General features: G+C 47.9%; 2 protein-coding genes across 5 annotated transcripts in view; both read left to right on the top strand.

Moving 5' to 3' along the window:
* The window catches only part of LOC144174609 (venom peptide isomerase heavy chain-like), a 35385-nt gene extending 31383 nt beyond the window's left edge, over positions 1–4002 (top strand). For both annotated transcript variants that reach the window (XM_077703385.1, XM_077703386.1), the window contains exon 9: positions 3451–4002. In XM_077703385.1, the coding sequence (XP_077559511.1) occupies positions 3451–3648 (198 nt within the window). In that variant the 3' untranslated portion in view covers positions 3649–4002. The remainder of the gene's footprint in view (positions 1–3450) is intronic.
* A 2908-nt stretch (positions 4003–6910) lies between these two features.
* The window catches only part of LOC144174608 (prostasin-like), a 33876-nt gene continuing 16091 nt past the window's right edge, over positions 6911–24695 (top strand). The window contains exons 1-3 of one of the 3 annotated variants that reach the window (XM_077703383.1): positions 6911–7144; positions 11416–11628; positions 23894–24106. In XM_077703383.1, the coding sequence (XP_077559509.1) occupies positions 7045–7144; positions 11416–11628; positions 23894–24106 (526 nt within the window). In that variant the 5' untranslated portion in view covers positions 6911–7044. Of the gene's footprint in view, positions 7145–11415; positions 11629–16179; positions 16314–23893; positions 24107–24695 lie in introns of those variants that run through there. The other 2 variants (XM_077703382.1, XM_077703384.1) reach the window with 2 other exon arrangements.

Here is a 24695-nt window from a genome sequence, read left to right as displayed (position 1 = left end):
AATTTCAAATTGAAATGTTATTACATTTACCTGGCTCGGCATTTGGAGTTGCTCCAACGCAGTTAATTGGTGTAATCATGGGAGGTTTCGACCATTACTACACCAGGTTGGCCAATCCGGCTCTGGTGAGCGAGTGCGTTACCCGTAATGGTCGTCGGGATCAGGCCGCACCCCAAGCCTCATTTTGCGATTCCATCAACACGCGGATTTTTAAAAATCCGGTGGGAATCGTTTGGCACCGGGATTCGAACCATGGTCCTGCACGTGAGGTGGTGGCTGTACCTCTACGCCACCACTCACCTACGGGGCAGAAATCTGTAGGCTCACTAAGAGGGTTCGACTTAAATTGAGGACGACTCAGCGAGCAATAGAACAGACAAGGGACAAGAAGAGAGCCGAGTGGGCCAGGGAACAAACGCGTGTTAAAGACAAAATACATATTAGTAGAAATTAGGAAGAAGAAACGGGTGTGGGCAGGGAATGTAATGCAAAGGCAAGATAACCTTTGGTCATGAAGGGTAAGAGATCGGATCCCTAGAGAAGCAAGCGTGTCACGGAACGGCAGGAAGTTAGCTGAGAAGATGAGATTAAGAAGTTTGCAGGGATAAATTGGTCGCAGTTAGCACAGGACCGGGATAAATGGAGATCCATGGGATAGGCCTTTGCCATGCAGTGGGCGTAGATAGGCTGCTGCTGCTGCTGCTGCTGCTGCTGCTGATGATGATGATGATAAGACAGTTCCTGAATCAGTGCACAACCGAACTAAGGACGACCCTTGGGGTAAGGATAAAAAAAAAAAACGTGTGAAGGTACGTGAAAATTAAGAGTATTAAAAAAAATGGCGAAGCTTACACTAAGTCGCGAAAGGCTTGAACCACACTTTCTGTCTAAGCACCGAAGGACACATCACCATGGATTGAATCAGGTTTGAAATTGTTTATTTAGATGTTCCGTCATCGCTTTTCACTGCGGTAGTAGTAGTGTCGTGATCATGATATTCATCTATATCGTCGTCTTCCTCATGCATGACTGGCGGGCCCGAATCGTTTTGTCCGCAGGCTTACACATTTCTCGCAAAGTGGAATAAGTCAACATGCGCTATACAAAAGCCGGCAATCGGTTTCGCGGACTGGGCGTCTGTAGCGTGAGCTGTCTTGTGCTCACGCATGTGAACTGTTTTCTTGGTATCTTTGCGAGCGCCAGGCGCAAGCCTGGGCGACGCCGGGCACTCCTCGTAAAAACGCGTGCTCACGGGCACGGTAAATGGCAGGAGTAACTATCACCCGGTGTTTTCTGATGACGCCGCAGACATTACGGCCAACAACAACAGCTCCGCTGTTAACAAGAAGTTAACAAGCGTAATAATTTCTGTTGTATGTGTATTTTATGCGTTTGTTGAAATAAAAAGTACGGGGAAGTAAGCAGATTCAAACCGCCCCCGCGCTGCTTCGTTCTTTTGTGAAACTGTGGCCACCAAGGGAGAACACTGCAGGCTTTTCGCCCACGTCAAAGTGTGCCTCATCGGGGTGAGAGGGCGGCGGAGATTATTTTCCGCGTAAGCAAGGGATGCTTAATGGCTGGTGTAAGCGATGTAAGGGGTCTACTCGTCATTATACCGCGCATCAAACGGACTCGGAGCTCAAGATAATCGTCGCTGATGATTCATGCGGAGGCGTACGCAATGTGGGTACGAACCTCCTTCGGTGCTTCTCAGAACTAAACTGTCCAGAGACCTGTCACATTTTTATTTCTTTTAATTTCCAGTAGATTAGCAGCGCTGCTTGCTTTTGACCGGGTACGAAACGCTGGCAAGCATGAGCGATGGTGCCTAAGCGTCCGATTCTTCCCCCCTCCCCCCTGACGTCAGACGCACTCGTGTTTTGGGACTGGGCAGTTGTCTAGGGAAAACATTCAAGCCGGTGAGATAGATGGGTTGGCTATCCCGGCGCGAACAAGGCGTTCTCTTATTGAGAAGGCACTGAGGGGCTCGCGTGCGTCACCGCGTTGGCTGCGTCACTCTGCGTTGGACATTAACAGCGGCAAGCTTTTTTGGCCGCAGTGCAAGATGAGACGGAGAGAGATTGAGCGAAGCGGCCGTCGGAGGAAAAGCTTTAATGAGCCACCAAGGTCTGCATGGCAAAGCGCCTACACGATGCCCATGGCATAGACGGGCCGTCAGACCTTTGTTCATTCTTTGTTTTATTTTGCGCGCTTTTTCAACTACCTTCTGCACTTAGTTTTACTGGATTTCTTGTTCTACTCTACCATTAAAACAAATGATATAGCAGTGCTTTTACGAAGATTGCCTTAGGTTACGAGTTTGTACTACAGTTGAAACTAGATTTTACGAAACCCGATTTTACGAATTTCTCGATTTAACGAACAAATTCGGATTCCCTCCGTAGTTGCCCATAGGCTTAATGCTTTTACGAACTCGAAATAAAGAAACAAACTTCGCCGCCAAACCCGATTTAACGAAGCATTTAGGGGAAAAAGTTGCATAGAAAAAGAGGTTTTTCCAAATTTATGGCGTCTAGAATGTCTGGCAGTGCGCTGCCAGCGTAGGAGCGGTACAGTCTACGCAGCGGAGACATTCTCGTTTTGGTTCTTACGAAACTACAAAGCGAAACTTCACGGAACGACAGACTGCGCATTTCTTTTCAGGCTTTGGGTCAGTTCCACCGTGCACTCTCGGCACACGAGGGTGCTGAGAACGCTTTTACTTCGCTGGCCAGCTACGAGAAGTGTGTGCTCCCGCTGCTCACGAAGCGCGCGCAGGCGAAAGTCACGAGCTTTTTTTACAGGGCAATAAATTTGTCGTTCTCTCGATTTTACGAAGTTCCCGACTTAACGAAATAATTCGCGGGTCCCGGTGGCTTCGTTAAATCGAGGTTCAACTGTATATATAAATCAGGCACGACGTATAAGCGTTCGGTAATACTGATTGCACTCGTAGCTAAAAGGCAGGAGATGCGAGGAAAATTTTAATTTATTTGTTAGTTGTTTCATCGAATGCGTGTTCGTGCAGACAGACGCAGTGATTGCAAGCCTAAGATTTCCGCAGGTATTTGAAAATGAGCCAAATTGTAGTTGATGCAAGTGACGCTTAGGGCGCCTTATACTCGTATGGGCGAGCGACCTCGAGGCCCTTTAAGCCAAAGGTCATTTAAATCGGCGGGGTCCCTAGTTCCCCATTTTTTTGTCTTGTGCATTAGTATCACACCGCAGTTAGTCATCCACTTGTGCGACAAATGGGGACTACTCTCGCCGGCGTCATGATGTCCGAAGAGCGGCTTCTAAGAAGTTAACAGAGACGGCCCATGCAGTACGAGATGCATACTACTGTAACATTAGTTCAGAATTTAATATTAGTCGTTTAATAATACTGCCCGAAGTTGTCACCTATCTTTCGGACCGTGCTCACGTGACCTTTGTTTTTCGTTCGCGCAGCAAGACTCGGGTGGCCCGCTGCTGACGAACTCCACGCGGGACGGCCGGAACTTCTTCGAGGCCATCGGCGTCGTCTCCTTCGGCGTGGGCTGCGGGTCGGCCTCGTACCCGGGCGTATACAGCAGGGTCTCCAACTACGTGGACTGGATACTCAACGTCATGGCTGACGTCTTGCCGGACGAGACAATATTCGTCTAATTTAATAAAACTGCGCGCGTAAACGTCATATTGTCACGAAGCCAAAGACGACGCAGTTGTCTTGAAGGATTCAACTGGTTCGTCTGGTCTTGCCCGGAAGGGTTCGTCTGGAAGGGTTCGTCTGGTCTTGCCCGGGCCTTGCCGTGCTTCGCGCCCAACACCGCCCGGCGTGGGTTCACTCCTACGAAGAGTGGATTCGGCCATCTTGGCGCGTCAAGGACACCTTGACAGCACTCTGGAGCTTTGTCTGTGCGGCGTCGATGGCTGGACATTACTAGCGTTCTTCCTGCCCTCCCCCTTCCCCTGCGGCTTCGGGCCATCCTTTCTTAATAAAGTTTTCTTCCTTCCTTTGTCTTGAAGGGAAAACAAGTTTATTGGAGTGAACTTGCGCTCCCCTAACAACTCAAAAAATACAGAGGTGCTGAAGCAGCACTCAACAAAGTGACGTGCGCAGGCGAGTGTCGGTGAATCGAATACCGCGGCATCTCGAACGGTCGATTTCATCGAGAACACTCTAGAAGAAAGAAGATTATTCTAGGGGGGTGACGTTAGTCCAAAACACTCTCCCTACCAGAGGAGCTAACACGTGCGGCATAAAAAAGAAAGAACGGAACACGCGCTTCACTTAGCGCACGGATAACACAGATAACACAACCCGGCGCAGCCGGTCGGTAACAACAAAACATAAATAAACAAACCCAATGCATGGTTCGCGGCAATATGAACCATTGCTTCTATGTTTTCCATAGTGCTGTGAATGCGTGTCTGTGAGTCGCTTAGAACGTTTGCATTGATCCCATTTCAAGGGTCTACGTTTGAACATCGTTATCTGTACCGCACTCGCTGTCGCGACCACTGGTACTATTTTTACCGTTGCCCGTACTTCTGCCGCAGCTATGGTGGTAATACTAGTTCTGCTATACTGCTACTATGAATAATCAAATTCTACTGTACTAACCACGGGTACTTAAAATTCGCTGCAAATTCTAGTGCTAAAACTAGCATTACAAGTTTCAAAGCTAATGCTGTTGTATGTGAAGTAGCCTAATGAAGCCAGTAGTAGCATTATTGGAACTTGATGGTGGGATTCTAATTCTTTCGAATACAGAGAAGCTCGACATAATCAGAATTCGAACAAAAGGCACAATACAGAGGGGCCAAGTGCAGGTTCAGGTAGTTACCAATTATCTTAACTAATGCACATATCTAAATTATTTGAGTAATCCGTGCTGTTCAGATAATTTTTTGTGGATGTGGTTGCGAACCTTTTTCCCGTCTCCCGATCAAGAGATATATGTTTGGCTTGGCTTGAACTGCCAGTTGCTAAGAATTTCATAGATCTGCGAAGCAAAAAATGAATAATAACATAGAATTAAAAAAAAAACCAGTTTGTCTCAGAAGCTGCTCTATTTAATCATGCAACAGAGAAAGATTGCAATTTTGACGTTCAGGACACTTGGTAGGTATGTTGTTGGAATTAACCGGTACGGCAAACCTCACTTGCATTGGGTGGTAGCAGTGAGCGGATTACGTTGCTACAGCACATTGTGGCGAATCATTGCTCTGAACTTCTGACAGCTTTTAGATTGAGTGGAACGGCTCTAGTTTTGTTTTTCTTTGCAGCGACTAATCGCGGTGTTTTTTTTTAGGCAGAGCTCATTGACGCTAGCGATAATGCACTCTGTCTCGATGAAACGCCAAATCATCCGGAGCGGCTTCGTGGACTGCATCAATGACAGCTGCGAAATCCTCGTTCGGCGGGTGCAGACTGTTGGGGCACCGTATGGTACCGGTATCACAATGAAAGGCTTTTCCAGTGATCGTGATGTTGTGGTAGAAGCACCAATTGTACGAAAGTATTGTCTGAAAAGGGCACTGACGCTTTGATATGACCATGCACTGTTTCGAAGCAAGTTTATGGCAGGGTGACCCCCTCCCAGCTAGCAAAATGTATAGGACACGATGAGGAGGGTGCACTGACACAGCACAGTGATACATTACCTAGAATAATTGACTTTAGAACTTTTGGAGAGATTCCTTCGCAATATGGAGGGTCTGCGACGCTGTATGCATCCGCGTAAGTAAATATCTCCTCTCTGCAATGCCGTCAATGGTAAAAGTGGGCCCGTGAGTGTCCGCTCGGTTCTCTGCACGTTTTCCGCTTCAGCTATACGCCCTCCTTCGCAGCACGCCCCCGCGTATTCCTCTATCGCGTGTCACGACGCTGGTCACAATGGTGCGGCGATTCCCTCCCTCAGCTTCTTCCTGGACTTGCGGGTATACATCTCTGCGTGCCATGACCAATCAAATGCCTCGCTGCCCAGTTATGACAATACGCGCTCCCCAAGGCATAACGTTGGTACCTCCCCGTTGAACCGCAAAACGTTCGATTACACTTGCTGACCACACAAGGGACCTTTTGGAGATCTTCGTATCACTAGCGCGACGCGGGACAACCGCCCCCAATCTGGGGCAGTGCCGCGAGTCGCGGGGCGGGTAGTAACCCTATATTTTATGGGCTGTTTTGACAATTCGCGACGAATTCTGTAAACACGGGTGAATTTCTCCAGACTTCGATACCGGAAAAGTTGGCAGTTGGTTTACCGTAATTTGTTCAAGCATTTGGAAGTGACTAATTATTATTTAACGCAAACCTTGTGGGGTTATTAGACTGGCTGTTCGGAGGTAGTGGGAATGGCTTGTTGACCAAGCCATACACTACTTCATCTAAATTATCCGTTATGGCTTCGTTGACAGGTAGAATACTGAGTTGCATTTTAAGTTGAATGATAGCGGCCATCATGCGCAGCATGGTTCCACGACCTCAGTGGCGTGCTCTCCGTAAATGAGAGAGAGGGAGCGAGAGCTTTAATGACGACGAGATATCAGCTTACAGCGCACTTGACTTGCTACTCTGTGTAGAATAGAATAAAGATGAGTGAAATACAGACACAAACACTAGCAGACGTAGGAACATGCGCACTGGTGGAGAATGATTGGTGCGAATTCGTCCGCAGAATCTGGTACAAAGCGCAGTCAGCACGCTCGCTCTATGAGCATACGCGATACTATGTCTCCCCGCGACGAAAATACTCGCAGAGAAGGAAAAGTCGCCCGTGCTGTACAATCAAGGGGTGTCACTAAGCATCTCCCAAGCGGACGGCCCATATCGTGACTGGGAGAGGGAATTTCCCGGCATTAGATTGCGGATGACCGGTCTCGCGTCGGACGTCGTTGCCTCCGGTTGAGCAACTACGCAGGCGCAGTCAGCGATACGCCTCAAGACCGCGAAAAGAGGCAGCACACATCAGTCGGTGCGACCGCGAATGTTGTGGGAAACAATACCCGCCAAAAATCCCGGAACCGCGCAGGCGACAAGCAGGAAACGAAGGAATCATGGACTCATTCAGGTTACGAGCACCCTTTCCACTTCTGTGCCACCTCTTCCTCTTTCTACTGTCAACAAGTTCGCTCGACGAGGCCGAGGCCGCAGGAGGTAATCCCGCCAAAGCTGCTCGAGCTGCGTCTGTTCGCTGCGGCGTGAAACATTTGAATTATAGGGTTCGCGGTTGCTCTAATTTCAATGTGGTTCGGTGTGTACTTATTTTAACATGATTAACTTGGCAGAGAAATTGTTAAAATTGCTTTTTAGAAGGGCTTTGCAATGTAGGGGCGCTACCTTGACGAATGTCTATACGGTTCCTCTCTCTTTTTGTTGCGTATTTTTGTCCCCGCGTAGAGTTCTTATGAGCGTCCCTTGTTAATCTTCGCACGTCTCTGCTTCTCGCAGTCACCAATCTCCGCTCTGATCCTTCCTCACACGCTTCTGCTTTTCGTTGTTATTAGTTTACAAACGCGAACATAATCATGTGCCAGCTGAAAAGGCTTAGCACCAAATTCTTGCGCATCCTAATGAAGACTTGTGAAGCTGATAATGCGAATAACGAAGTTGAAATTTTGAGGTGAATTTTTAAGGTGAAACTGCTCCCAGAGGGTGCGGTGACAGAATATTTGGACACATCACACTTTTTTTTTTACAATGTTAATATTCCGTCGAACGCGTTCAGGTAACAGAAAGGACAACGACGATAGCCGTTAAGTGGACGTTTTTTAATGACGGACACGAATTCAGATCTAATGGGCTGAGCAGGCATTCTGAACGTGTCATCTCATAATGCGATGTTGAACGAGGAAGTATGATAAACTTCGCTGAAATCAAAGACAGTGCCATCACAACTTTTATGTGCGATACAGACATTCGTAAGCCATTTCGACTATTGGACGTTGAAGTTGAAGCGATTGGACGTGGAAGAATCGGACGTTGAATTGGACGTTGAAATTGGGCGTTGAAGAAATGTATCGGGGAACGTTCCGATCACCTTCCCTCAATTTTGACTGCCATCCCAACATGATCGCGGGAGCATCGATCAGTGAGCCTTTAAAGCTGCATAGCGGCCGTTTTCAGAACTTTGGAGATGTTGACCCTTTGAAAAAAGGCGGGCCACACTGAATATTCAGCGGTGACAACACTGGTGGTTATCGCGACGACGCCATGATAAAGGAATCGTCGCGCAGGAACACCGTTGCGGTTGCGCGTTTTGGCCTATCGCTCCACCATTTTGTAGCCTCATAAATAGATATTTTTGGTTGTTTTGTATACGCTGCTAGTGCTCTTGCAGAATTGTAAAGCACGATGCCCACGCACTGCTGCGTACCTCATTGCAAGCGGTTTGTTTACGTGCAGTGATGCTGAGCGAAAGGTACATACGACGCGCACCTTTAGCGTCCCCCGTTTTAATTTGTGAATCTCCAGTGTAATACGTCTTTTTTGTACACTATCTTCAGAGCTGCGTTTCACGTGCCGGTCACGACTGCCGCCGTTATTAACGCCGGACATTTGGGCAGCAAAGTTTCGGCGCTTTTTTGCTTGTGTCCTATCAAGTGCTTCCAACTGACATGCAGAAGAAAAAAGATGGATCGCATCAATCGAGAGAGATGAGGGACAACATTTTACTGTATGCAAGGAAACGAAAGTTCGTTGAAAAAATTTAGTGGAGACAATGTGGAGACAACGTATGCTTTCGTCTTTTCTGCAAATGGTTTGTAAACTTTGAACGGTCTCAACATGAGCGCTCAGCAAAGAACGGGTCCCCATAGTCCGTTCATAGCGGCCAGCCGCCACTACGAAGGGGCAAGGGCGCATCGAATCAACACAATTAGGACTCGACGACTAAATAGTAGGCGGCGGTAAGGCTATTCGTCTTGGAAATGAATCCTGCATTCGTTTGCTGCGGTTCGTCATCCCAGAAGACGGTATTCCACGCTGAAATTGTAGGATCTCGTAGGGTCCGTCAGTCGACTACCTCGTCGAATAAAAGCCCAAAATATGCTGCTCTTCAAACAAAGGAAGAGCACCAAGAGTATTTGCCCACCCAGTTATGGGAAAAACAACTTTACGAGAAGTGCATATGCCATTATTACGCCGCGGCGGACGTTAGCTGCTCTGCGTTTGCTGCATTTTCGCTGTTTTCGCTTCTTTTATGAGCTTTATGATGGCGGTGCACAGTGTTGCCGGAATGGCTTACTGCTTCTCCGCCAGCACTCAGGCCATTTTGCAAAGGGTCTGTCTTTTTCCTCTCATAGTGTTCGACATGATGAAACCATGATACAACCCGTGATACGGCGATGCCGCTTGTTTCTTCGTCACTCGAGCGATCCCCTTCAGATTGATTGCGACTGTGCATTACTTAGTTATGTTTTTTGTGTGGCGTCCTCGACACATTACTGCCGGTCGTGTTTAAAATTCTGCATAAGAGCGCCTAATTCAATTGCGGTTATCATTTCTGTTTCCAACATTTAGATCGCGGAGCCTATAGAAAAAAATTATTGTGCGCTAGGGGTGGCATTCAGCTCCGTGTCCTTCGTGGTACGATTCAACGGGCGCGTGGTTACATTCCAGCCATTTTAGCAATAACGTCGATAGACCCATGAAGGCCCATTCAGTGCAGCTAGCCTGGCAAACAGCCTTTCTTCTTATTCAGGCACAATCCCGAAGTGCCCCACACTGCGAAAAAGCGCGGCGGTTGTCGTTGCAGTTGTACGGTCAAGAAAATGTCCGCCACTGTAACGATGAATAATAATAATAATAAAAAAAACACATGTATGATCCCATTGGATTTAAACTCGGGTTTCCACAGTCGAAGCCCAGTGCTGCACCAAGAGTGCCATCTTATTTTTTTCTTTGCTTACCAGCAGTGCTATCTGCGCAACCTGCAAGTGTGGGAAAAAAGTTCCGGTTGTTCCTTTCTACATGCTCACTTCGGGATTGGTCGGAAATCGGAAGCTTTAAGGGGCAGTCTGCGTGCAAAACTATGAACTGGATTAACAAAACTATGACTTGGAAACGTAAAAGTTGTAGTATAGGGTTTGCATGAAGTGTAAGAAGTAGGAACGAAAGCGAATAAAGAGACGCAAGCATTATGCAGCAGAAAGAAGGAAGGTCCAAGTCTCTCCCGCCAAAAGACAAAAAAAAAGTGAAGGCGAAATGAAGAGATGCAAATACCATGTAGCAGTAAAGAAGTTGATAATAAGCACGGGCTTCCAAACCCCGTCGCCAGACTTAAGCGGCCCGAGGAAATTTTTTTTGCACCGGTTCTTGTTCACAAAAGCGGCCTATTAAAGCCTGTTTTTGTTTTGTTTTATGTAGTGTGTTTAGTTTAATGCCAAGGCCGACAGCAAGGTAGGGTTTTGGGACCATTGCTTTTTCTGTTTTATGCTAACGATTTAGTAATTGTTGTTGACCCTAATGTTCAAATTCGATTGTGCGCTGATGACTGTGTATTGTTTCGAGAACTCACAGGTACTAATGATCAGATCGAACTCAACAAAAACATTGATAACGTGCGTACGTGGTGTGTAGAGTGGGGAATGGAACTAAATTGGGAAAAAAGTGGATATCTTTGTGTGACAAGAAAGATAAAACCACAGTTAACATGTGTATAAACTAGGATCGTCTTCACTCGGCAGTTTCACAGCTATAAGTGCCTAGGCGTCACACTCACAAACAACTTATCATGGAACTTGCACATAGATAATATTTGCTCATCTGCATTCCGGAAATAGTGCTTCTTGAGATACAAGCTACGAAATTCCCCTCCAAACGTGAAGCTCCTTAGTTATCTTTCTTTCATTACACCGATCCTCGAATAAACGAGTATCGTGTGGGACCCCCATACTGAACAAAACATTAAAAAACGTGAGAATTCAACGAAAGGCCATTCGGTTCGTCTCTTCTAAGTTTTTGCGAACGGACTTCCCTTCAGGCCTAATGCTAGCTAATATTTCTTTCCTTCAGGATCGGAGAAAGAAGTCTCGCCTTGATTTTCTGTCTCTTTTATCGCAAACTTGCCCTTGGTGCAACCCCTTTTCTTTTTACCTTGAACACAAAACCTACAAGACTTCACAAACCAAATTCTCTAACTCCGTACTGCGCGAGAACGAACACATTCAAATTCTCGTATTTCACGCGCCCTATTTCAGAATGGAGCCATGTAACTGAATCATGTCTTTCCGATACTGGGTAACTGTGCATTGTTTGCTGTTTATGTTTTTATGGCATTGCTCTTTGCATTGTACCGTGCCCTCCTGCTTGGACCGAAGTGGGGCCCGCAGTATGTATTAGATAAATAAATAACTCAGCAACGTTTATTTGACGCTGTCTGTGGCCCCTGCCCCGTTTCCAACGCATCCTCAACGCCCCGTTACCAGAACAGGGGAGGCCGTGTCGTGCGAGGGACCCGGATCGTGACGACGAACTGACCGACGGCCGCTGCATGCCCATTCAAGAGTGCCTCGACTCTCTTAAGGACATCGGCCGGCTCAAGTTCCCCATCTTCTGCGGTGTCGACATCCTGCTGCCCATCGTGTGCTGCCCTCTGAAGGAGCTGCCCCCCTCAACACCCGAACCGGCACGCTCTGCCGGTGAGTCCATGAGAGTCACAACACTGACTGGAGCTAGACTGGGGAATCCCAGCACATGTTAGGTCTTGAAAACACCAGAGTGGAACCCAAAAGACCAAGGGATGCCCGGAGACGTATATGGTCACTCAGTGTGGTATGTGCGTGGCACTGAGCAAAACTTTGTTCTTATAAGTACCTTCCGATGCATCATCACTGTCAGCATGAAAACCGAATTATGGCAATCACAGATTCAGCAGTAGCAGTTAACGGGCCAGAACCTGGACAGAAGGCTTGTTGAAAAACAAAGGAAAATTAAAGACCCAGGAAGAAAGTGTGGATGGAATTGCTGCAGTTGTCAAAATTGGTTGATACTTGTAGAAGCAAGAAGTGACATAGGTGCCTACAACGTGGAGCGAATCAAACAAAAGGTAACCTACGGCGGGGCTTAAAGGGAAACAGAAGAAGCTGGCTATTGACACAGATCGCTGAGAGACTAAAGGGGTAACGCAAGGAAGAACAGAGATGAGATAATTAAGGAAGCGGAAAGGTTCTATGCCGATTTATACTCTAGAAAGGTTCGACAAGGAAACAGCACTAACCGGATTATCTGGCCTCCGACGTTCCAAAAGTGACACAAAACAAGGTAGAAAAGTTGCTCAAGCCAAAGAGGCGAATCCTAAGGTTACGACGGAATAACCATGGATCTTCTAAAGGATGGTGGTGGAAGGAAGGAAGGAATAAGCGCAAAGGAAGGGCAGGAATGTCAACCAGGCTGTGGCCTAGTTTGCTATCCTACACGTGGGGTGTTGTATTAAAAAAGCTAGCAGAATTATTTTCAGAATGCCTCCGGACATTGAAGGTACCACTGCCGTGCAAAGATGCCTGCATAATTCAAACTCAAGAACGACAATTCCAAAGAGCTAAAGAATTACCGACCCATCAGCCTACTGTCTTATGCAGGGGTCGGCAACCTTTGAGGATGAGGTCCCGTCTGTTCCTTACTCGTCCGTCGTCGTTACTGCGCTGCAACCATTTTAATTTCGATCTAAAGCAGCTCATCGATAGTGTTTAAGAAACGCTTAAGACACATTGTTTTGCAGTGTAACCTTTAAATTTTACCCCCCTACTCCCGACCAGCTTTCTTTTGGTAAATAAAGGCACTTTCAGTATGGAGACGCAGTGAAATGAAGCAGGAAGATGTATAGATCTTTTATCCTGCATTCTTTCACGTGCATAATGTCAAAGGCTATGCTGCTGATGCAGTGCTGTTTGTACATCACGGTTTGCCTTGTGCATTGAAACAGTTTTTTACCAAGCTCCAAAGACTCGCCTAGGCAATTTCACGTCACGAATGATAAAAAAAATTCCGGTGTTAAAGACCAGTCCCCATGCCAGAAACCCAAACATTTCCCCCACTTTACCACACTACCTGTGATAGACCCAAATCATTTAACAATGTCCACCGCTTTTACAATACTTTCCTGGTCGTACAGAGTTTACCGAATTTAGAAAATTACAGAATGTCTGATTTCTTTGAAAGACGAGTCTTTCTTGGGCTACATAAATATTGATCGGTCTTTCTGTATGTCTGGGACTCGATTCAGCCAGCCGGCCAAAGTGAAACAAAATCCACGCCATAGTCTTATATACTCACAGCTAAGTCTAAACGTCTAATTCCGGTGTTAATGTTCTTATTTGTCAACGTTGTTGAAGAATAACAAGACATTACGGAAACGTAAGACAGAAAAAACAATACATGAGCGTTATCTGCAGCGTTCCTCTAGAAAAAATTCATGGATGTTTGGTTTTTGTGAAATGAAATGCTACACACACTGCATAAAAAAGAAAATGGGGTTCGGTCGGCACCAGAATCCCGGAACGCTCGCCGCCGAGTCTGTACACAAAGCAGCCGCGTCGGCGGATTGCCTCGAAAGCGCGTCATCCCTATTTCATATTTGCCGCGCTTTCGAGGCGCTTTTTCAAAGAAAGTGCTACGAGTTGTGCCGCGCCCCCGCCAGATGGCGCCACAGGTCCCGCGACCGAGAGAAGACGCAGTGAAACATCCCCCTCGCGAGGGGTACGATCAAATGCAGAGCATTTCCGGGGGCGCACGACGTTAAGTAGTTTGCGTCACGTTAATGTTGTTGCACTTCTGGCAACTGGTGACGAGAGAGCGCTCGTCAGCAGTAATTTGAATGAGTCAACAATATAAGGCGCGTTCGTAGCGTCCCATTCTGTGTCGGCTTTGTGGCGCAGTGGGTAGAGCACCATGTACTTTGCGTTCCGCCCGCAGGGTCGAGGGATCGAAACCGGGCGCCGGATAGTATTTTTTTTTTATATAGCAGGGAGGGGTGCGGTGCGGACTACGGACGTAAACGCGGGTGACATCGTGAGTTACTGAAATGCTCTGCATTGAAAAATTATCTGTATAAATTATCTGTGGAATCAATTCCCATCTCTTCATTCTTGTCATTTTCTAGTGTATCAGAGCTGCTGCAGACAAGCATTAAGTTACATTTATAAACTATAAAATGCGAAGCAGGCCGTTTCTAAGCAACAGGAAAACTACATTGTTTGAAATGTGGTACTATGTTCCCCGATTGGCAGGGCAACTGCTATTATTTCTATGCCACATAAAATGCCCATAATTTTGCTCATGTGGAATCTTAGGCAGTTACATGTTGACAAAAAAAAGCGTGCTATCTTCACTCGTCCGTGCTCATGGTGAACATGCAAAGTGCACGTGTGGCGCTTAGCATGATAAACGTCAGAATACGCCTACTCAGTTGGACTGAGAATATGTCTACTCATGAATGCTTAAATAACTGAATCAACCATGAAAAACAGTCAACTCAAAACAACCTGAAAGAAAAGAGGCAGCCGCTCTCACCCTAAAAGAAAAAGAAGGCAAGAAGAAACTGGTAACTATTTTACATTGTTTGCAGGTTATTCAGAAATAAGTACGCATGCAAAAGGTCCAAGAAAGGCGGATGTTTCCTATTTTTTCAACAAGACACCAACACTGCTATTGTTTTATAATATAAATTAAATTTTTATTACACCACATTCCTATAGCTTCAACTGAGGTTGTCCTTTCTGGGTGACCTGTAAAAGCAAAGGCGGAGTGTAATGAGCAATACGGCTATGTTGCTTGTATAAATGACAGGAAAAGAGCACAGAAATATACATGGCAGGACTGAGGACCTTTGTTGGGTTGTTTTTCATTTTGTGTAATTTTTTTTCTACTGGCACAATTCAGTTCTTGAAACCAACTTTCCGGAAGAACCTGTTGAGCCCAGTTTTTCATACCAAGGATTAATTACGTGAAATCGCTGCACAATACTTTTTGCCTGAATGTAAATGTGGCTAAGAAATTTCTTTATTATTCTGAAGCAACCAGCTTTTATGGCCAGTCACAGAAAATGGGGGCAAATTATGTTGGTGCAGGACTGCATGTGACCCCACCATGTGAAGTGGTGTCCAATTTTTTTTGTAAATCACTTGTTAACCCGACACGAACCGCAGCACATGCAGTGACTGATAGTCTTTGACACAGCCTTACAAATTGACGTGAACCTTTTTCCTCCTCAGTTAAAACTAATTTCTTTTTTTGCTGTTTGCTCCTGTTTGCAGTAAGCTACATTTTTTGGGGGTAAAAAGGAATGGCCACACAAAGAAAACCACTCCCGATTCGAAGGAGCAATACGCCATATACGTAAACAACCAATAAAGTGTACCGCTGGTTGAATTGGTTTTTATTGCATAAATACAAGGGTGCTTCAAAGATAAAGGATGAAAAAAAGGGCAGGGGTGCCTTCCTGGTCTGTTTCATAAATCTCACAACGACCTGGAACGACGTTTTGGCCCTGAGGAACATTAGGTAAACTATTTACATGGTACTAGGAAGGGTCCAAGGAGCATCACTTGTCGTAGGATATGTAAATGTGAAAAAGTCGAAAGTAACGTTAAAATACGGTTCTTCACCGGAAAGAAAGGTATAAAATTAATGCGCACTCTAGCAATGAGCTATAGCGCGTAATAATAAAAGGTTGGCCCAGCAGCGAGCTACGTTGGCCTCTCCCTACGGAAATACGAAAAAGAGGCGAAAATGGGTGAAGCACACGAGCACGCAAAAACGCACGCGAACACTAACACACGCAGGCAAGCACACACAACACACGCACGGGAGTATCATTAGGATAAACGTTCTGAGAACTCGGTGTAAACCCAACCCCTATATTACCTCTATGAGCATGCGCGATACTGAGTTTCAGAGCTGCGAAAACACTTGCACAAAAGGAAAAACCGCTGGTTCCCGTCTAGTGTTGTATACAGTGGAAAAGTGTTACTAAGCGTCTCCCAAGCGGCCGGCTCTATCGTGACTGGGAGAGGGGCTTTCCCGGCATTAGATTGCAGATTAAGGCTCCCGCCAAGGAGCAGTCGTTGCCGCCGCTCGAGAAACTACGCAGACGCAGGCACTGATAGGCCTCAAGACCGCCAGAAACGCGGCAGTACACAGCAGTCGGTGCGACCGATGCGTTGCGGAAAACGTTACGCGCCAACGTCCCCGGAACCGCGAAGGAGACAAGCAGGAAGCAAAGAAACCATGGACTCGCTCAGGTTACGAGGCTGTTCCCCACTTCTGCGCCTCTTCTTCCTCCTTGTGCTGTCAACAAGTGCGCTCGACGAGACGGAAGCCGCAGGAGGTAAACGCTCCACGGCTGCTTGAGCCAAGCGTGTTCACTGCGGCATGGAATGTTGTCACAATGTTATCTCAATGTTGTCTGCCGTGCACATGTGTGAATATGATTAACTGGGGGAGAAATTTTTGAGATCGATTTTGAGGGATAGTTTGGATGTAGACATCCTTCGCGTGGTATTTTAAAGGATGTCTGCAGTTTCTTTTTAGGGCGCAGCCCTCAGTTGGCGGCCGTCTCTGGGCTGAGCCGCGTCGTCGTCGTAACCGAGTGAACGATGGCAAGACCGAATAGTGAAAGAAATCAAAGGGGGACAGTGTCGCGAAATTGTGAGGAGAGGGCGGTTCACCGTGGCGGCGCGAGCGCTCTCCGAAAGTGTGCAGTGGGAGAGAAGGGGGGGCGCAGTAGGCTGTGCCCGCACGAGACGCTCGTCTGCGAAACGATGGCGAAAACGTGAGGGGGGGCGGGGGGCGTGCGCGTGACGATGGTGGGCTTTCACTGCCTAAGACGCGGGTCGCGGTCCCTTCCTGAGACGCACTTCGCTACGCCGACGCAGAGGCTCATCATTGGTGCCGTCGAGAGAGCCCACGAGTGAGTGCTGCCTCAGCGCACTGCTGCTGCACCCAAATATCGCATTAGGGAGTATCGTAAACGCCAGCCAATTTTTTTGCTTCATGGGCTCCTGACACGGCTTTTGATATTGTTCCGAACGAATTTTCTCATGAATCTCCCTTACTTGTGCACGCACGTCAGTGCTTCACGCATTTATCGTTGTCCGCACCAACCCTTCCTCATCCGTATATACAACAAGAAGCTTCACGTGTTGAGCACTTCTGCTTCAGGGAACAAACGTCCAGCCTTCCGTCCCGCACTTCTGTGGTCACGTGTCTCTGTCCTTAGTCTACCATCGCGTGCACGCCGCCGCCTCCCTTCCAGGACGCCTCTCTCTTCTATACGTGACCGCGTGTTATCCTCAAATGCGTCTCTTCCACAAATGCTGGTTCAAAATATCTCTTCCTCGAATGGTGGTTTAAAAATACTGGAAGTGGTAGCAATTGCTGTCCAGTTTACCAGGGCGACGGTGGGTGTCGTTTGATACTATACGTGAATCCAGAAGGAGACTCTATCTCCCGAATTAATGTGCGGTGGATGTTATATGTTCTTCAGCAATGTCGGGGGATGTACGATTTTGGTCGGGCGACTTCAGTACGCCTCATCCTGAGTGCAGTCCCCCCATATCCACACCCGCGGTAGGCGTGTGGACGCGTAATTTGCGCCTCCTTCGTATTGCTCAGTCAGCATGGCACAGCCACACGTACGATGCAACATTTTCGCGGAGCATCGCATTGAGTAGGAAAGCAAGAGAACAAGACGGAGTACCTGGCGGTTGGGTTCAAGCACACCTTTATGGCCCCTGGTGTCAAACTGCGGAGGGAGTGACCACCATCCCATGATCACCGGACTACACTCGTAGCGAACCTGCCGTCTGCGCCGCGAATGTTTTGTCGTGAGTGAGGACACCTTCCAGTATACACTGGCTGCACGTCTGTGGAGGCGGCATCGGACTTTCCGGACGGAATTCCAAGTGTGCTCAAATGTGCCACTAAAACCGTAATCGTCCAGCGCCGGATATCGGCCTCCTTCATCGGTGGGCTGCTCTCCGACAAGCAGACCTTGCAGCCTGTCGTGATAAGTGCTGCCCTCAGGGCGTACACACGCGCCTACTGTTTCTGACAGGGAATGCGCACCGAAACGAGGGGGGTTTATCGCTTCGTCAGTGGCACACATAGTGCGAGCAGTTTTCAAGGAAACCTTACAATGCTCCTCCATCTGGTGAACATTCCAGCCGATGAAACGTGAACGGAGTCCCCCGGCATCCGGCTGCCGATGCTTGTTTTAACGCGAGAGGAAGAAGCAGTTCATTTAGCGAAAAAGCCGACATGGATGTCGGAGTTGGCGTCGTCATCTGAGGCAGCAAAACGGCTCCTTGATAACCGTTTCATAGCAAGAGGCGTGCCATAGAACGGGCATAAACTCGGCAGTAGCGAGAAATGGCCGTCCGCGCAAGTAAAACGCCATGAAGGGAGTGAAAGGACGCAGCCAAACGAGCACGCAGACCAGCAGCGAAATTCACTCTTTGCTTGAACTCTCGTATTACACAGTGGAGAAACATGCAGCTTCCCAACGCTTAAAAGAAAGATCAAAGCCACTCGAAAGGGTTAAGGGGGATGGAAAAGTAAAGCGTATTAAGCGGCAAGATTACAAGGCCCATCGACAACGCGATGTGGAAGCAAGACGTCTCAGGCTTTTAACTTGACATTACTGCATTCGCATTGACAACCCAAAAGAAGTGCTTAAGCGTCCTCGAGGCATTTAAGTGCAGAGCACTTTAGGGGCTCGCTTTGTCGTCGTAGCTCGCTCGCTGGACCCAAGTAGAGTCACACGGCGTTCCGTCGTAGCGGCTGTCCTCGCGGCGTAACCCGGAGGCTTCGAAAACAAAGCGGTTTATATAGCCATAAGCGTTCGAAACTTATGAACCGCTGGCGCTTGTCATACATCTCCCCGTTGTTTGGCGCAATGAAAACTGTAGGTACACTTGAGGCAAGATATACGTCATTAACCGGAAGCGTCCGCGTTCATTCAGTTAGCAACGCTCATTGGGTTGGTTTTTACGATAGTAAGTGAAAAAAAGTGGCAGTGCAATGCCGGAACGTGCGACAGGAAAAGCAAGCACAAAAAGAACAGGACTCCCGCTGGAGAAGTTTCAAGGAGGGGGCCCGTGAGCACTGCGAAGGCGGGAAATTTGATTTGCATTGGGTGGTAGCAGTGAGCGGATAACGGCACTACAGCCCATTATGCCGAATCCCTGCTCTGTACATCCGACAGCTTTCACATTGAGTGGAACGGCTTTAATTTTTTCTCCCCCTTCTATTTTTGTCCCAAAGATTTCGCTAAGGAAGCGTCAAGGATGTTTTTCTAGGTTGTATGACGTAACACCATGTTCATAATCTTCTCGCTTCCCGCGATTCCTCTTAGCACATGTCGACACGGCTCCAATGCTTTCTTGCGTCGAAGGTATCGATGCGGCGTTTACCATGCGTTTACCATGCGTTTACCCGGCGCTTACCATGCTGAGGTTATTGAATTCGCCAAAATAAATACTACGCCTGGCCGGGACATTATTCCCAACAAAGCTTTCAAGCAATTTAGCAATGATGTGCTCGTTGAGCTCCTCGATACCACCAACAACGCATGCCTTACTGACGTTGTTCCTACCCGATGTAAAGCAGCGAACGTGGTCTTTATTTCAAGACCTGGCAAGCTAGCAATCGCGGTAGAAAACGTTCGACTAATCTCGCATGCGCCGATACTTCCAAGCTTTCAGAGAAAATATTCGCCACCCGCACGTCATGGTAGCTTGGGAGCATGGATATTACAACCCCGTTCAAACTAATTTACTCCCATCACTGGGTAAAGATGACGGTCATAGCGTTTTAGCAGAATAAACCCTGTCATCAAGCCACGGTCATGGTATACGAACCATCCTAACAACGGGCGTCCATAAAGCGCATGACAGCAGTCATGTAGCCACACTAGACTCAATTGTCATGCTACACTTGTACATGCGGGTGCGGCAGTTCGTCTAGTTGTTCTTTCAAGATAGAGGTTTTGCCCTAAACGTTTATAGAGAGCAGGCTCGGTCATTTGTTCATGTTCGTGGTGTGCTCCAGGGATCGATATTGGCTCCGATATTGTTCAATATCGCTTTAATTTCACTGGCATGGCTCCTTCACGATGCAGCTGATGTTAAATTTTGGTTTAATTTAATTGCATCGCCATGTGGAGCACTCATTATGACCTCGCAACTCAATCGACTGCCCCGCAAATGGCCTCATAGCAGCCTCTGCTTCCTCACTGAGCTTTGTGCTTTCCACAAGTTTTACCACGTTCACGCCCGTGGCAAACCACCGGTGCCATCGGAAATTGCTGCTTGTCTCATACAGCTTTAACTGGCTGGACAGAAACTCTATTAGAGCTGGAAGATTAAGGTTTTTGGGGTTGATAATACACCAGGCTAAACACCAAGCTTCCTAAACACTATTACTGGTATGCCGTATCGCTCCGAAAGGTGGAGCCATCTCACACACAGCACGACAGCTACTGAGGCCAGCCTTACAACCACGCCTTGTTTACTCAGCCCAGTGTAAGCTTTTGACAAGAACCCAATGGGATTGACCAGAAGCCAGCCGTCGCGGTGTCTCAGTGTCTAAGGCATTGTGTTACTGAGCGCAAGGACGCGGGTTCGATTCCCGGCCGTGGCGGCCGCTGTACTGATGGAGGCGAAAAGCAAAAACGCCCGTGTGTTCGAGATTATAGGCTCACGTTAAAGATACCCAGGTGGCCAAAACTAATCCGAAGCCCTCAACTACGGCACGCCTCATCGCCTGTGAAGCGTCGGCACGTCAAACCCCACAATATATCAATTGACCAGAAGCCATCAATACGGAGCCAATGAGAGAAATCACTGCCCTCCTACCCCTCCCACTTAGAATGTCTCACCAGGAACATGTCCAATTGAACAGTTGTATGAATTCGTGCACCAAGGCTGCATGTATTCTGCGATTTCGAGCGGGCGGTAATAGCCTAAGCAGCACCACCACGTCTGCGGCGAGTTCTGCTACCCCTACAGTTTGTACGGTAAGTTACTAACAACAAGCCAACTGTTCGTCGCCGCCCGCAGAACAGTAGTTAGGCATCTGCATTTCAACAACGCATTATCGAAATGGATCGCCACCACCACCCGCCCCAGCACACGGTGTGCCGACGGCATCACTCTAGATATTGTGGTTGTCCCCGCCGTTTACTCTACCAGCCACCCAGACATCCTCATGGCGTAACGCTTTTAAATCTTGGAGCGCCCGTCATCGTTATGTGCGGAACATGCGGAACATGTGCGGAAGAGGCACTTTTCACTGTACCCGGAATTGCTTTTCTGACCGGAACACCAAGAGCGATTCCTACCGATGCCCTTGGAAGCAACTAACCTACTTCGCATGGTCACTTGTAGCCCTGTGCTGCCTCAGAACATTCACCGTCATGCAGTGGAAATTGATCATGAAGTCCAAGTTAGGTGGGTTCCATGCGACCTTCCACCACCTCATTGTAAGGCAACTTAGCAGCACGGCTAGTAACCTCCATGCCGTTACCGAACTTTCTGCTAGAGCTGGATGGTGGCACTCGTGTACTAACAGGAAATGAATAGCTCTGGCGCCGCACACGTGCTCTGCTTCCCCGTGTTCTGTAGCCCACCCCTGGCTCTTACCTATGCCGATGAAGGTGCGCTTTGGAGAATTTGGTAGCGGCGGCCCTGACTCCTGCGGTGATCCACCAATGGCCTCATTTTCGAGGTGCTTTTACGAACCATGGTTGTCCAGTCTGTGATGGCAGCGATGTAGAAGCTGACCTTCGCCACTTACTGTGGCCCTGCCTCGCCTTGCTTCCGACGAGGATACATCACATGGAGATAGGTCTCGCGTAGACCACGCGTCCTTCTAGATGGTGTGGGCACAATTGCACCATCATCGTTAGCTTCTGGAGTACATCCGTGAAGCAAACATTTTATGCCCGGTGGTGAAATATAGGTTATGTCTATCACCCCGGCAACCGTGAGAATTATCGTCAGAAATTTCTCACGGCAGTCGCCTCATTCGCTAAGCGCGCTATGCGGAGATTCCATGGGATAAATGTTCCCAAAAAAGTCGTGTTTACAGCTGCCCCTCCCCTGCAGCGCTGCCGTATAGTACTATTATCAGCAATACGAAAGGGAACACAGTAACCCGTAAAAAAACCCCTCAGACCCAGCTATGCGTGATACGCAGCGGCCGCCGTCGGAAACAAAGTGGAAAGGGGGACGCTGTTCTAACAGCTGTTCCCCATCCCGCCATGCGTCTTATCGGCTGTCGGACGATACCATATTATCGGCGAAATGACGTAAGCTGCTGCTTTGTAGAAATGCCAGCGTGGTGGGAGTGCCAATAGTTAGTGGAAGAGCGCCCTCCTTTCCCCCTTGGTTTTTTCACAGCGCCATCCGCGTATCACTCCGGGTCTGTTTCGAGGCTGTTTGCCACGCGTTCCTGTGTTCCCTTTTATATTGCTCATGGTACTTGGTTTTAATCTAGAAGGCTCAGGTTCGAGACATATTTTTTTTTTATTGCAGTGTTTAACGCGCCGACGCAACGCAGGCGATGAGGCGCGCCGTAGTGGAGGGCTCCGGATTAATTTTGACCACCGGGGGATCTTTAACGTGCGCCGAAATCTCGTACACACGGGCGCTTTTGCTTTTCGCCTCCATCAGAAAAGCGGCCACCGTGGCCGGGAATTGAACCCGTGACCTCATGCTCAGCAGCGCGACGCCTTAGCCACTGAGCCACCGCGGCGGGTAGGTTCGAGACATTGCGTTTTTTTTAGCTTTCAGAATTTTTCGGTCATAGTGATTTTGTTAATACTTTTCTTTACCCTGTTTTTACCATATCAAGAGATGGACGCACAGGACTTCTAGAGTGGGTTGAATTGCGTTTAATATAGGTTGTGTTCAGTGTCGTTGGGCTGGGTTAGATTAGGTTTGTCGCAGTTGGGCTCGATTTGGGTAGGCTATGACGCGTTCGGTTAAGTTACGCTAGGTTCGGTGAGGTTATGTTACGTTAGGTTACGTTGGGATGTAATATTACTCAGCAAATTTTAGGCCAGCCAGCTTTTATGGAAATTTTCGTGAGAATTTCCCGAAGGTAATTCTCACGGCTGCCGTGAGATTAAACGCAGCCTCAAATATATGCTTCAAATGTACTGGTAGCCATGGTTTTATCAACATTTGGGTCACAGATATTCTAGGAACGGATTTTCTGTAAGCGAGGCCGCCCCGGGCTCTGTGTGCTACGCGGTGATTGGCGCAGCCCGGCCATCTTTGAGAACTTTGGGCACGAGCAACAAGCCGAGCAACAAAGCCGATTGATTGCCGCCTTTGTGCTCAAACCTATATGAGGGATTGAACTATGCAGGCTGTTTGAAGTGAAATATGGGTAATTGTGGTTTTCCTTCGCCAAAAAACCGTGGCGGGAAATATGAAGATAGAATTCAAGAGAAAGAGAGAGAGAGAAGAAAATTAATAGCTTAATAATTCTTGGGGTTCATAGAGATATAGCTCATATTTAAGAGAAAATAGAGCAAAAATAGCCAGGCATAAACACTAGAAATGAGGAAATCATGAGCGTTGGTGCTTCTTGCGTCCGTAGTCCTTTATTTATTGGTACTGTATATATGTTTTACTGACAAAATATTACGTATACTGAGATATGGATATAACAATACTCAACCATCTCTAAAGACCCATTCAGGGCAACTAGTCTTGCAAATAGCTTGTCTTGTTCCTATCTGTCCTTGTGCCCAAAAGGTGGCCTATTGATGCATTATTTGTTTAGACTTGGATGCTTTGTTTAATGGCAGAGTCGACTACAGTTCACCACCGTTTATCTGACGTTGTCTCTGGCCCGTCCCCCATTTCCACCACGTTCTTATTAACGCCCCGCCACCAGAGCAGGTGCGGCCGTGTCGCGCGAGGCACCCGACTCGCGACGACGTTCTCACCGACGGCCGCTGCAGGCCCGTCCATGAGTGCCTCGACTCGCTCAAGGACATCGGCCGGCTCAAGTTCCCCACCTTCTGTGGCGTTGATATCCTGCTGCCCATTGTGTGCTGCCCTCTGAGGGAGCCGCCCCCCTCGTCACCTGAACCGGCACGCTCGCCCGGTGAGTACATGGGAGTCACAGCACCGACTGGGGAACCTCAGCACATGTTAAAGTGCTTGAAAACACGAGTGTCGTCTCATTCAGCGTGAATGATATTAAGGTACGCATCGATCAAATACGGAAATCCGGCTGCTCTGAGACTGACAGCAGTGATCCGTTAGGGCCAAGGGTGCTCGGAAACACGCTAGGTTTAGCAAAGTTATGCGTGCCTGGCACCAAGATAAACTTTTTGCTTACGTACGTCACGATGCATCATCATCGTCATCATAATCGCCAACAGTTCGCTCGGGGTGGGGTGCCATGAATAAACACGCTATCTTAAGGACCCTGCAGGAAATATAATTTGGAACGAGGGGTTGGTTGAATGAATGCTGAAAGGAAAGCTAGCAGTGCAGAACGCTAAGGAAAGCATACGGGCAACAGTTTTGATTGCTTTTCAAGTGAAGATAGCCATTTCTTTGATGTAATGTTAGGAAAGAAAGCCATGTGACCCTGGTGGGGGTTGATTCCACGACCATCGAATGACGTCTCCGACTCCGTACGACTTGGGCTACCGGGGTCTGTGCTCCCTTATACTTTGTGGGCAATT

This window comes from Haemaphysalis longicornis, unplaced genomic scaffold (genome assembly GCF_048455015.1).
Source record: "Haemaphysalis longicornis isolate Haplotype H1 unplaced genomic scaffold, Haemaphysalis longicornis Haplotype H1 scaffold_3, whole genome shotgun sequence".
Taxonomy (NCBI): domain Eukaryota; kingdom Metazoa; phylum Arthropoda; class Arachnida; order Ixodida; family Ixodidae; genus Haemaphysalis; species Haemaphysalis longicornis.
Note: the sequence above shows the minus strand (reverse complement) of the source record. Positions and strands in the feature narration are given on the sequence as shown.